This window comes from Tyto alba, unplaced genomic scaffold (assembly GCF_018691265.1).
Source record: "Tyto alba isolate M040663 unplaced genomic scaffold, T.alba_DEE_v4.0 Super-Scaffold_1000006, whole genome shotgun sequence".
Taxonomy (NCBI): domain Eukaryota; kingdom Metazoa; phylum Chordata; class Aves; order Strigiformes; family Tytonidae; genus Tyto; species Tyto alba.
In genome coordinates, this window is record NW_024881272.1 from 24,932,971 (window position 1) to 24,947,276 (window position 14,306).

The 14,306-nt window shown below is 40.7% G+C and overlaps 1 protein-coding gene across 1 annotated transcript; it reads left to right on the plus strand.

Annotated features, from left to right (window-relative positions):
* MMACHC (metabolism of cobalamin associated C) lies at nucleotides 1-8,453 on the plus strand. Its single transcript, XM_033000849.2, has 4 exons — nucleotides 1-403; nucleotides 2,295-2,489; nucleotides 2,849-3,001; nucleotides 3,546-8,453. Exons 1-4 carry the CDS (start codon nucleotides 332-334, stop codon nucleotides 3,852-3,854), a joined length of 729 nt encoding a protein of 242 aa, XP_032856740.1. The 5' UTR covers nucleotides 1-331; the 3' UTR covers nucleotides 3,855-8,453.
* The last annotated feature ends 5,853 nt before the right edge of the window (nucleotides 8,454-14,306 follow it).

Genomic DNA, 14,306 nt, shown 5'->3' on the forward strand with positions numbered 1-14,306 from the left:
GCCTGCAAACCCGCTGCAGGCCCGGGGCAGCGGGCGTTACCGGGGGCTGAGGAGGAAGGGGCCCATCATCGGTAAAACCCCGCCGCAGCCTGGGGCGCTCGCCTCGGGGTACCGACATCCCGCCTTCCCTGCTCGAACGGCACCGCTGGCCTGCCGTGCAGCCGAACCCCCCCGGCCCCCCCGCCGCCACACCGGGCCGCGAGCGGGGCCCGCCGGGACACCGAGCGCGCCTACAACCCCCAGGGTGCCTTGCGCGGCGGGGCCGTCTCCTAGGAGACGCGGCCCTCTGGGGAAGCGGGGTGTGTGTCCCGTGGTGCCCCGCGCGGCGGGCATGGAGGGGCGCGTGGCGGAGCGGCTCCGCGGCGCCCTGGGCCCCTTCGGCTTCGAGGTGCACGCCTTCAAGGTACTGACGTCACCGCCGTGACGTTGCTCCGCCGTGACGGCCATCGGGAGTAGCCGTCGCTATTTCCCGCGGGGCCGGGGAGGGGGGAGAGGCGGGCTCCGGGGCGGCCGCCCCCCTCGGCTGCTGGCGAGGGAGCAGGGGGGCGGGCGGGAGAGGGCTGCCGCCGCCGGCCCTGCCGCCCGGTAACGGAGGGGAAGGTCCTTGCCGTGCCCGGGCACCGGCAGAACCAGGGGTTTGCTCAGGGCTTTGATTTTGGTCCCACTTTGATACGATCAGGAGAGTCAAGTATAAGATATATCTGGACCAGTAGAGAGTCAAGTTCTCTAAGCAAGCTTAACCTTTATATATAGAAACGCGTATATATTAAAGTGCAGGCTACCTCATCCGTTTGGAAGTGGTCTGCTGAACACTCGGTGGACAAGAGTCTCTCCCACTGAGTATACGCTCAGTTTCCACCAAAAGTTGGGGGGTTCTTTGCCCACCCCAGGGGCAATCTGCAGTAAATCAATCTGCAATAAATCAATCCTTAATATCAAATATAAATCTACAATCAAATACAAATCAATCTACAATAAACACGACCTTCCCTACCTTGGGGTATGTTGTATTTGTCACCTGAAATATTTGTATTTCCTGCTATATACTTGATCAGACAGAAACTAAAAGGGAATGAGATGGTGAGAAGTGAAATTTCCAGAATTTGGAGAAGAATTTAACGCTGCTTTCCCAAAACACAGCAGCAGAATTAAGGGCAGAACCCAGATCAAAAAGACTATAGCTACTATAGTGCTGTATCTCTTTACAGATTAAATTCTCATACAGCTGCCGTGGTACACTGACTGATGTAAACTGGAAAATCAGCAAACCTTAGATTCACATCTCTCCAATTACTTCTAACACCTCAAGTCAGTGTCTTAAACAAGAGCCACAAAACTGATTAAACTTCAGGATGGATATAAGAATGCCATCTATCTAGTGAACTTAGTTGTCATTCTGTATTTCCATATGGGGAGGTCTGGCTGCCATTGTCACCTGTAAAATCACTTTCAGACTCATTTCACTGATATTTAGAGGTGACCAGTATATTGTATTTTCAGACTAAATATTAGAGCTACATTACTTGACATCTTTCTGAATTTTAGACCTGGTCTTTATGGCATTCCTGGAGAGGGGGATTGTCATACACTATAAAAAGACTGATGTTATTGTGTAGTACGTTAGTGAAGTTCAGGGGGATTCAGCCATTTCCTCCCTTCTGCTTGGCTATTGCTGGTCAGAGCTGTATCTCCCCACTCCTGTCTTCCTGCTGCCCTGGCTTGATCCCTTATTTCTGGACTGCATTTCAACACATCCAGCCCTGGAAACAAATACCAAAATGTGGCAGTGTCACAATCCACACACTACAGCTGGTGGTGCTGGGGGATTTTTAGAACTGCTTGGAGCTTCACATCCTTCATTTCCACACATAAATATTTCCTGCTGAAGAAATAAACCAGACAACTTGTCACATGAGCAAAACAGTTTCTCTCCTGACTAAGATGAAGGAAAAAAAAACCTGTAAAAACTTTATCTAAACCAAAACATCTGATTTGCATTGGCAAGAATGGTAGCTCCTACTTCCTTCTACTGAGCAGAGTTGGATAAAGGGCAGTCTTAAGCTGAATGCAGTGAGTGATTCTTATCTCTCACAGCTCACAGTACAGCTTCCAGAAACTGTAAATCTCAGTATGCAAAACAACTTGGTTTGAATGGAAGGCACTAGGCAGGCTGCAATTCTGGGTTGCAAATTAAGGTGGCTACAGCTTCTTTCCACTTCTTTAAATTCCTGCATGCCCACTAGCAAAACAGTGGTGTCCCTGTTTTAATGGAGATTTGTTTTTCTTTGCTAAAGGTTGGATGGTACAATGCTATTCTCCAGCCAGCCTTTCATCTCCCCTACCCAGATGACACACTGGCCTTTGTTGTCCTCAGCACACCTTCAATGTTTGACAAAGCCCTTAAACCTTTTGTGAACAAGGAACGGTTCAAAATAATCAGGGATCCTGTGGATCAGTGTGTTTCTCATCATTTATTACGTGTGAAGGAGGTAAGAACCTGAAATACCGATTCCTTTTACTATTGTGGCATATAACCAGATGGGTTGAGCAGTAAACAAAGCCTTCCAGGTTCCTGCCCTTGCTCTTCAGAAGTGTAAAGCTTTATTCATGACGGTAAGAGCATCAACAGGCTGTTGACCTGCTTTACCTGCATATTCTGTCTCTTTGCCATTACAGCCTGTAGCTATGTAGAGTGCTTTAACTCATAGTCTGAAAACCCAAGGCCACAAGCCTTCTGATAGATTTTGGTGGCAGGATGTGGAAATCTGCAGGCTTCACGTGTGCATCCAGCACTTCTGTGGTGGCAAATCTTCCATGAGCCTGGGCTGTTGTTTTTTAATTTTCTCAGAAATTCCCTGACCAGAAGGTGGATGTCATCTTTGATTATGAGATTCTGCCTAGCCGAAAGCCCAAGTTCTTGGCACAGACAGCTGCCCATGTTGCTGGGGCTGCATATTACTACCAGAGGAAGGATGTGAAGCTTGATCCTTGGGGGAAAAAGGTGAGGCAAAAACACAGTCTGGGAAGAACCACTAAAGTGCAATCACTGAATCATACAACCGTTACTTACTAGTTCTTCCTGCAAGAAAATACGAAGTCCAGATCACATATTGATGCAGAAAGTGTTTCAGATGGGAATTGGGAGCTTCCAAGATTCTTTGGGGTGATAGGAAGATGCATACATGGGGGAAAATATATTGATCTATTAAACCGATTTAGAATAAATTTCTGTGTGACAGAAGACCTGTTGCTTGGAGCATTATAAATAGAAAAAAAAATGCATTGCACTGCGGTTAATTTATGTGTTAGATTTTCAAAAAGGGACCTCTCCCCACATTACAGGGTGGTGTCTGTGGGCACAAGAAAATGGGAATGAAATGCAATGCTTTGAGCCACATGCTCAGGAAGGAGCTTTCCTTTCTTCACTGTATAGCACTCCAGCAGAGGGCTGGGAGTGTGAGAAGTTGCATCAAAGCTTGATGCTTTGAACTCTAACCATCAGTAGAGTAAAATGAGACATCCTAGATCCTTTTTTTTATTTCCAGAAGATCTATGGCGTATGTATCCATCCCAAGTATGGCGGTTGGTTTGCAATCCGGGGTCTCCTCCTGTTCCCAGATATTCAGGTACTGTTCCTGGAACAGACTGCCCCTGTTGACTGTGTGAGCACAGAGGAGAAAAGAATTGAGTTGCTGGAGCAATTCAATTTCCACTGGCAGGACGGCCGTTACAGGGACATAATTGAAGTGAAGGAAAGGTATTCTGAGGAGCAAAAAGCCTACTTTGCCACTCCTCCAGCGGAGAGATTCAGACTGCTAGGGCTGACACAAGCCCAGAGAAGCACATTTCACTGAGTAACATGGCTGTGTGAAGGGCCAGAGGGCAAGCAAAGTGTAACTCATCAGCACCACCTTTTCCATGTCACTGAAGGAGGACGGCATGCTGATACAGAGGTGGCAAATCCAAGCAGCGTGTGCAGCATCTCAATCCAAACATCAGCTCCTCAGTAAGAGGGAGCACTGCATCATGGCACTCCTGGTCTGGAGGAAGCGGGGAGCCGCCTGTTCTGTGCTGTTGCTGATTTGGTTTGTCTTTTGGGGAGTCTGGCAAGATGCCGATTTGCCTTTGGTTGGGAAGAGGTCAGATACCCTGGCAACTGGAAAACCTGTGCTGCTCGTTAGAGAAGTAATTTTTTGTTCTCAAGAATTTCCGTTCCAAATGTTTTGGGTTCATTCTCTGTAAGAGTAAAAAAAGGTTAATTTTCAGTCATTGTACTGTGAAATATTTTTTTTTCATATAAACTCAGGGCAGATACTTCTTTAGATGTATCCAGCATTTTATTACCCTGTGTCATAACTCTCCCTAGGGAATAAGTGTTCAGTCTTTTCAGTCTTTCCTTCCTCAGAAAGAAAATTTGCCCTGTATTCCTTCACTTGCAGTGAAGCTGGCTTAACTTAATTAATAAATCTTGTAATGTCTCCTTTCCTTAACATCTGAAAGAAAATTCTCCAGAGATTGTTTCACTGTGTAGTGTTGTCCTCTACATGGAGCAGGAGCCAAGAAAAGAGAGCCAACAGCAGCCATCTCCTTCAGGGTAGTTACAAAAGGGAAAGGGACAGTACAGAGGTCACAGCTCAAGTTTGCTGTTTCCTCTTCACCCAGGGTCAGCTTCTCAAAACAAGGTGACGTCTTTAGGTCAATTTTAAGCATTTATCCATTGTATAGAGCAGCTGACTAAAATCTTCAGAAAGATGCTGCATAAATCACTGTGAGTGGAGTATTTACTCATATTAAAGATAACTGACTGAAAAAGACAATTCTTACGACCTTTTTCTAAGGTAGGTGAGGTTTGTATTTAAAATATTTTTCAGTGCTGTGCCCGCACACGCCACACACACCACAGTTTTACTACCATAGTTTTCTATTGTACTTTCTCTATGGAGGAGATTGTAAGCCTGCATGCACGTAAAAAACATCGCGTGAAGCCTTGTCACACACACAGACAGACAAAAAAAAGAGATATTGACATTCATGTTACTTATATTGCCAGTTTAGACAGAAACAGAACATTCTTTTACATTACTTTGTCCCGTTAGATTAGTTCAGAGGGTATAGTGGCACTGGGCATCAGGAATTAATTTATCTTAGAGCACTTTGAGGCTCAGATCTCATTAAAATAATACATTATATTAAGATAATAGTTTGTAGGAGTTTTGTTACTTGACTGCAGTGCAATGCTGCAACTCACTAAGCACTTTTTCCCTTTCCACGATATCAACATGATGATGCAAAACTACTCACTTTGCAGAACTGAGCCCTGTTTATTCTATGTTGTGATTCTTCATACCTTTTGAAGACTCAAACACTAAGGTTGCCTTCACAATAAGTCACTGCTTGATACAGTTTTTCATTGTCTATATACTAAGCATAATCAAAATTTAGCATAACAAATTTGTTTTCCTGTAAACAGAGTAGTGAGCATGTGATCACTGGGTTTGTTCAGTGTATTTGCTGTTACAAAAGAGTCTTTGTTGGTTTCCAATGCTTTGTTCATCACATCTGACTAAGGCAGATACCTGACATACTGTGTGGTAGCAGTTTTGTGATTTTTAATTTAAGCAAAATAATTACATTTGTTTAAATTCTCTTCTTTTGTTATAGAATTACTTCTGGTTGAAATGTTGGTTGACCTTCTGGAACTTTCCAGCTGAACTGTAATTTAACAGGGACTTGAGTTAATTGTTCATATTAGTAACGTAAAAAATACTGATTCTCTTGGAAGGATAAATACAGAATGGAATCAGATTTCACTTTTTACATTACAATTTAAAGTAAAATATTTTGCTATTTTGGGGTTGATTTCTTACAAATATTTAATATTTTTGTTTAGTTCATTTATTGAACAAATTACCATAGACATTTCATTTCAATTTTTGTAATTTATTTCTCTTCACATGGTATTTTGGTTAATAAAATATACAGTGTTGTAAGTAACCCCCAGTACTGAATATTTTTATTTAAACAATGCAATGATTAACTTGTGGAGAGCTAAAGATGTCAAAGTGAGAATTGATCACTGTGTTTATAACATACTGAAAATAGTGAGCTACCTAAGACACACAAAATCCAGTATCAGAAAACAAAAGAAAAAATTAGTTATCTTAGTAGAAGTTATTAAACTATTATGGTGGGCCCATCTGGAATATAAAAAAAATAAAACATACAGCACATTATAAATAAGCCTAATAAACATTTATCTGTCCCAGGTCATTTCAGCAAGATCATTTAACAGGAAGTACATGACAATGCACTTTCATTTTTAACTCTGTTCTTAGAGTAACAAAAGTTCAAGGTGCCCAGTGATATGTAACTAATATTTGAACGATTTTTCCTCAGCAAGTTAAAAGTAATACCTGCAAGTACTGGAATTCTTATTTGTTAAAACATATGAGTTAATACCGAGTCATAGTAAGGGCAAATCTGTGTTCTTTGTGCTTCTGGCAATACAGCTATGTCAGGCAGAACGGAGTACAAATATTTAATAACGTATCTATTCCTACTACAGTAATTTCAGAGTGAATTGGATTGGTTCTTATTGGCTTTCTCTTAGCCAAGTCACTGAGATCCACAGCTGCAGCTAGTAATTTTATTTTCTTGCTGGTTGGACTATAATGGTCTTTGTCTTATAAAACTGAAGTTTGAAAACCTGTTTGACTTATCTCATCTCTTGGGACAAGACTAGACATGGTGAGGAACAGATCCTGCGGCATTGTGAAGACATTCTTATTTTCGGCACTTGCAAATGTCAAAAAAGTAATTGCAAATATTTGGATAGATTTACTAGTTCAAGTATCACATTATGCATTTTTAGACAGGTAAGTTTTTCTCTAAACCCTAATCCTTAAACATTTATTAAACTATCTTTTTTCTTCAATATAACCACAAGGGTAAGTATTCAAGAGCTGAACAGAAATAAAAATATTAAAAGCTACTTGAATTTTAATTCAGTTTTAGCAACAAAATATTTGGTATTTCAAGCTAATTAAAGATTCTATTTTTAGAAAATTAATCTGGAGAATTAACGAATCTGTAGTGTTTTCATGCACATAACATATATTATTCATCCTCTCCTTCAGTTAAAATTTCCTTTTTTTTGACTGTATTAACCTTAAAATAACTGAGATTTTTATTAAGATTAAAGATGTGACAGAAAATACCAATTAAATGCAAAATACAATCTAACCTGGTGACAAGCAGCCATCAGGATTATTGCTCAGAAAGGGAAAAAACACTTGAGAAAACACAGTTGTGGGTTTGGTTATTTTTTTTTGTACCAGTTAAATCAGTTACATCTCAGTGGTGCAAGAATAAGCACTAAAGTTTCTTCAGGGTATGAAGTAGATATACTGCTTTATTTCCTTTCTCCTGTAAAAAGAATGACTTGTAACAACAATCCTGTTCTCCTCTAAGAGATGCAAGACTAAAGATGGGTCAGTGCTGGTGTGTCAGACAAAAAGAGCCAACCTTATGAGAGCAGTGCACTCTTCTGGTTTTGCTGGGGTTTTTTAAGCCTGGTTTTTGGTTTTGGTTTTTTTTAGGGCAAGATTGCCCTCCGCTGGGTCAGAAGCATGATTTTACTCATACAGTATACATGGTCTTTTATTAATTTGTGACCAAAATAATTGGTGGTGTAACTACTATTTAACAGGGGTTAAATTACTAAAAATGTACAGGGACTTGAATTTAAGTAGGAACAAAAAAAAAAAATCTGAGTAAAGATTTCCATATTTCTAAAAACAAGAAGTGGAAGCTACTGATCAGTGCCACTGGGGTTATCAGCACTCTTTGTTCAGCCCGGTGCAAAAAGTACATTTAAAAAGTTAGCTTTGAATACTGATTTAAGCAGCAACAGTTCCAAAGTTCTTCCTCCAAGATGAAGTGGGTTTTGCCATTTACTGCGGTGAAGAGCCAGTTGTATCTCTGCAGCCTTGACTTTCACAAATTCACGTACCAAATGGACAAATGTATTCTTCATGAGACTTTTTTGCTGTTAGGTTGGCTTCCTGTCATATCACATATCCTGTGACAGATCATCCATCACATTTGCTTCTGAAAGCGAACAGAGCACTTCCCTTCTAGGTTTTCAAGGAGGAAACAGAAAGAACTAAAGAACACAAATGTGCTTTTCTTTTCTCTCTGCAACTGAAAAAAACAGATGTTCACATTCCTTAGAAAAAAACAGTACTTTAGATGAAAAAATGGGGTGGCATATTTTTTTTCTAATAACTGAAATACAATAATGGAAAATGTGGTGGGAAACAAAAAAATATTTTGTCATAGAATGAGCAGTAAGATATTTTAGTGGAATGTTTAAAATCTCTCCAATAATATACAACAATCTGCAAAATGTAATTATATACATATAAAAGTATTCGAAATAGCTCCTTCCTGGAAAAAATAAATTACATAACTATCATTCATTAATATTACATCTATAATATATTTCTTATGTTATTTTTGTTGATGTTTGTACATAATTCAGTGAGCAAACAATTTTATTTTTAATAACAGCATATGTTTTATTTTCCCAAAACACTTCCTAAAGGACATTTTGAAAGAGAATTTGATTTTTTTCTGTCTTCAGTGTTTCTGGAAATCAAACACCTTTACACTAAGTTGCTCTGTTTTGTTTTTTCTCTCATGTAAAATAAAGCATGGGATAGAATAATTCCTGTAAGTAAATTAAATACAGGAATGGGTGTGGGGGGATTTTCTGTGTTGAAAAATACCCTACAGAATCTGAAATTTATGCAAAATCATTAGTTTTTCTATGAATGCATAAAGCCTCTTACTAATTTTAAAGGAATTATCTAGTTTTAGGTTTTAATTTCATACCATAACCCTTTTCCCAGTATTGTTCTGATCAGTCTTCCTGAAACATTCATTGTTGCTTCAGTCTTTTTTTAACAGTCTCTTCTTCCAAACTATAAAAACCTACAGCAATAAAAAAGAAATTCACCTTATTTTTGCGAAAAATTAATGTGATGAAATACATTAATTTTAAATTACATTAAATTTTATTAAGTGTAGATTAAAGACTTTTTTCTCTCCTGACAAAGGATATTAATCTCATTTGTCAGTGCAGATACGTAAAAAATATGTTGCTGCAGAATATGGAACATAAACCTATTGGGCCCACAGTTTCAGAGGACAGTTCAACCTTAATGACCACATATATTCGTGTATCTATCATCAAATGGTATCTTGCACAGGAACAACCTAGATTCAGACACGTTTCCCATAATATGTACAAAGTTTCAGGTGAAACAGCCAAGTTTCACATTAAAGTCCAAAGCTATCATCACTAGGTGTGGTGAGAAGAGCTTACCGCAGGCACATCTCCTGCTCGGGAACACTGCAAACATCTCACAGCGTGATGGCAGCCTGTTCCTCTGCAGTTGTCTAAGTGTGTGCAGCACAGATCAGTGGACGATGCAGAGTCGTCTGATTTGCAGAGGCTTTGGCCTATAAATCCATTCTGTAAAATCATACTCCTATATTCTGTGAGGTGCTTAAGTTACACCAGTGTTACAGGTGAAGACGCTGACTGGTGACCCAATACAAACACAGACATGTGGACAGCCAAAGTAAAGTCAGCTCTGACTACATTAAAGGCAAATTCATGTTTTTTCTCTTCTAGTATTAAAAGTAGAAGCCAATATATTAATGATCAAAAAGATACCTGCTGTTTCTTTTATTTCCTAGTTCAGTGTTCTTTTTGTATGTACCATTAATTTGTATCAAAAAAAAGGCAGTGACAGCTTTAGCACACTTTCTGAATTGATGTCCAAGTGTGCTGCGTTCTCACTAGTACATGCTGCACAGAGCTAACTACCCTGTGGCTTCGTGCCACTCCCCTGCGTTTATTTCACCCTTTGCAAAGTAGAACCTTGACATTTCTGTTTTAAGTCTTCTATGCTTTATCTGTCTAGCAAGATATTTCAGAATATATATTTACACAGACTGTCATTTAATACTGAACATCAGACCCACTGAAAATTTCAGAGGATATACATCATATTTTTCAACCTATTAATATGATAAACACCATTATTTTAACATAATCTTTACTTGACTGTTGCTTTGATTACTAAAAAAAACAGACATGGGGCTTTTGCAAACATACTTTCCTAACCAAAGTGCATCATTTTGCAATACCTGCAAGATGTAAACTGCTTGCTTTTGGTCTTTGAACTGTATTGATTTGTTGGACTACCCAATAACCTATTTGTCAAAGGCCTGATAAAAAGGCTGGAGCACTTGTTAAGAAAATAGTACTTTTTAAACTTAGTAACTTCTTAGCATATTTTTCAAAACCTGTGAGAAACTTGTTTTGTAACAAAATGCTAATTCTTTAAACATTACTAAGTATTTTTTTCTTATAAATATCTAAAAATAAATATACAAATGTTAATTTTGAAATAGCATACTCCTAAAAAACGTATAAAATCTACTAGAAGTTAGGTTATGTATGTCAAATATTGAAAGCCACATTCTATGTATTCTATGATAAACACCTAATATATAGAATTTAAGTCCGATGCACTATTTTGTATTACACATACCAAAAAAATCCTCTTGGTCTTATACAAATGCTATTATCTGTAAACTTAATTACAGATACCTATCACAAAAATAATGGAGTAGATATTAATTTTAGATAGTACATGAAGAACACAATGCATATTTATTGTGTTTGCGTGGCAGGGTTATGGTACCGGGGGAGCTACAGGGGCAGCTTCTGTGAGGAGCTGCTGGAAGCTTCCCCCATGTCTGATGGAGCCAACACCAGCCGGCTCCGAGACAGACCCGCTGCTGGCCAAGGCCGAGCCCATCAGCGATGGCGGTAGCGCCTCTGGGGTGATGTATTAAAGAAGGGGGAGAAGTTGCTGCATGACAGCAACTGCAGCTGGAGAGAGGAGTGAGAATGTGAGAGCAACAGCTCTGCAGACAGCAAGGTCAGTGAAGGAGGAGGGCGAGATTCCCCTGCAGCCCGTGGTGAAGCCCATGGTGGGGCAGGCTGTGCCCGGCAGCCCGGGGAGGTCCGTGGTGGAGCAGATCTCCACCGGCAGCCCAGGGAGGACCCCACCCCAGAGCGTGGATGCTCAAAGGAGGCTGTGACCCCGTGGGAAGCCTGTGCAGGACCTGTGGGCCCACGGAGAGAGGAGCCCACGCGGGAGCAGGTTTGCTGGCAGGACTTGTGACCCCGTGGGGGACCCTTGCTGGAGCAGTCTGTTCCTGGAGGACTGCACCCCGTGGGAGGGATCCACACCCGAGCAATTTGTGAAGAACTGCAGCCTCTGAGAAGGACCCACATTGGAGAAGTTTGTGGAGGACTGTCTCCTGTGGGAGGGACCCCATGCTGGAGCAGGGTAAGAGTGCTGCTGAGGCAGGAGGAGGTAGAGAACTCAGGAGTAAAGTTAAGCCTGGGCATAAAGGATAGGTAGGGGGAAGGTGTCTTAAGGTTTAGGTTTTATTTCTCACTATCCTACTCTGATTTTATTGGTAATAAATTAAGTGAATTTCCCCAAGTCGATTTGGTTTTGCCCATGATGGTAACTGTTAAGTGATCTCCCTGTCCTTATCCTGACACACAAGTCTCTTGATATATTTTGTCTCCCCTCCCCAGTTGAGGACAGGAGTGACAGAGTGGCTTTGGTGGGCACCCAACATCCAGCCAGGGCTAGCCCACCACAGTATAGATTAATTTCTTTACACTTTTTCTCATTCTTCAGTAAGATCAGACAAATCAGTACCTAAAGCCATTGTCTGTAAAACTGCAGCAGACAGGACCTTTGCTATTGATTTTGAGGGCAAGATCACACCACCTGAGAGGTGATGCCAGGGCTACTTCACCACAACTGCTAAAGTTCTGTTTCAAAGACTGACAGTAGTTTGCTTTTGTTAGATACTGTTGCATACAATTTTGAAATAATATTTAATTATGTACCATTTTAAGTTTTATAGATCTTGCCAAAGAGATAAAATCCTATCTATATTTATATAATTACATCTACTATAGCTGCTTAACAGCGTAGGCACATGGTACTGTGTAGTTCAGCCCTCAAATCAATACAAATATATTAAAATACAGCCAATTTCATTATCATGTTGGCAGTAGATGACTGCTAGCTTGTTTATTGGAACTCTGATTTTGAGAGGAATGCAGTATCATAAATTTCTGTAAAAATCTGATAAAGATACATACAGGTATTTAAACTGATCCAGATAATTTTTTCAGAGATTATTAAGACTGAGACTTTGTATGCTTGTAAAATTTCTTTTGCAAAGCAGCAAGCCAGATATATAAACCCCCAGTAATTGTAGCAATCAGCTACAAATAACGAGAAATAGAAGAGACACAGAAAGATGTATTTCAGTTTCCCTTTCTTTGACCCAAGATACTCTAAAGAAATTAATGAATACAAGGTTATTTTTATATTACTATAAAAAACTAAGAAAAAAGTTTTTTCTAGATTGCACACAAACTAGAAAAAAAGATGTGCAATCACTCACATGCTAAAAAAAAAAAAAAAGCAAACATCACATTCAAGATTCTGACCTTTCCAAATAACATCTGCTGTATGCATCTTCAAGGAAAATCCTGCTAAGCAATACATGATACTACAACAGCTATCAGGCTTGTCACCGGAACTCAGAACTGCTGATGTGTTTTTTACCTCACTGGGAAATATGGCATCCATTGATCCTGACAGCAAAACCAGTTCATAACTGTAGTGAAAATACAATATGCATCTTGGTACATGAAAAAACATTTCTCAGTAAATGGGGATTATGGTTATTTGAATGTCATAAAAATTACACCAGTCTAAGATGTCACAATAGTAGGAGTGAGGTGTAAGTCCCAGAACACTTAATGGAAATTCCATGCTATATCTGAATCAGTAATAAGTTTAAGCAAATAAAGAAACCCAGACTCTTCTTGAAGAGGTTTTGTGTGTTATACTCTCAGAAACATTAAAATGACAGTGTGACAAGCATTCCCACGAGTGCTCGTATAGCTGAAGAATAAAAAAAAAGTGTTTAATTGCATTAATTCCCACAGTCAACCATTTGGTGCAAACATATAATAACAGTTCCTAACCCACAGGTATTTTGTTTCTTGGCTGTTTTGAATTTCCACATTGTCATCGTTCACCGGTGACTATGATGTTTAAATACATACTGCTAATAGTGTCTCAGCATTACCAACCCCCAAATAGATAGCAGCAGGCCAATTATAACCAAATTTTTTTTCGCAGTCACAGATTTTTTTTCTGAATTTGTAACTCCTTAAGTAGCGATCAAGATTAACCACTTTTCAAAATAGGAAAACTAACACATGAACACAACTATTATTGTTGGGACATTTAAAAGGTGGGAGGTATTTTAAAAAGTCGTTGGACAACATTAGGTATCACTAAAAGCAGAAGCGAACAGATCTGTGTTAGCAGAGAGGGTCAACGTCAACAGCTAATAAAATCTTACTGTCAGAACTGGAGTTTCCACATGACCAGTTAGCAAAGGAAATAAGGTATCAGCCGAAACACGTCACATCGGAGGAGCGAGCTAAATAAAGGAAGACAATCGGTATTTTGCCGGGTCACTCCCATCCCCGGCGCTCCCCTCAGGGCCACCCTGGCCCGCGCCCCCAGCAGCAGCCGAGGGACGACGCCGCGCGCAGGGAGGCGGGGCGCCGCCCGCGCGCCCCCAGCCGCAACCAATCCCCGGGCTCCGCGCGCGGCCGTTGGAAAAGCGCGGGCGGCGCGGTGCCCCCGCTGAGGGGAGGGCGAGGCCAGCCCCGCGCCCCGCGGGGGTCAGTCCCGGCTTCCCCCCCGAGCTGGGGGCTCCGCCGCCGCCGGACCTCTTCTTTCTCCAACAGCCTGAGATGGGCACAGGAACGCTGTCTCCACTTTCTGGGAGGAGCTCCAAGCCCAGAACGTGAGAGAACCCCTCTGACCCCTAGAAGGGGCTGGCAAGACAGCACCTAGTAAGTCTGTACCTTTTAAATGCATTTTTTTTTTTTTTTTTTTAAACATTCGAATAGTGAACACATTTGAAGGATTTGAGAATGGTTTATAGCATGGTACGGGGCTGAATTTGGTCATAAATGTAAAATCCCCATTCCACAGGACTTGACCACATTAATACCATACACTCCAAAGAACTGCTGTAATCCATTACATCACATTTCAAGGCCAATATAGCTAAATAGAACTAAGCTAAGTTTTACATTAGATTAGCCC

What these genes read in the sequence shown, in the direction of transcription:
- MMACHC (XM_033000849.2), top strand. Translation starts at nt 332, where the DNA reads ATGGAGGGGCGCGTGGCGGAGCGGCTCCGCGGCGCCCTGGGCCCCTTC. An exon ending in TCGAGGTGCACGCCTTCAAG is followed by an intron (nt 404 to 2,294) that starts GTACTGACGTCA and finishes TCTTTGCTAAAG; the next exon opens with GTTGGATGGTACAATGCTAT. An exon ending in ATTTATTACGTGTGAAGGAG is followed by an intron (nt 2,490 to 2,848) that starts GTAAGAACCTGA and finishes TAATTTTCTCAG; the next exon opens with AAATTCCCTGACCAGAAGGT.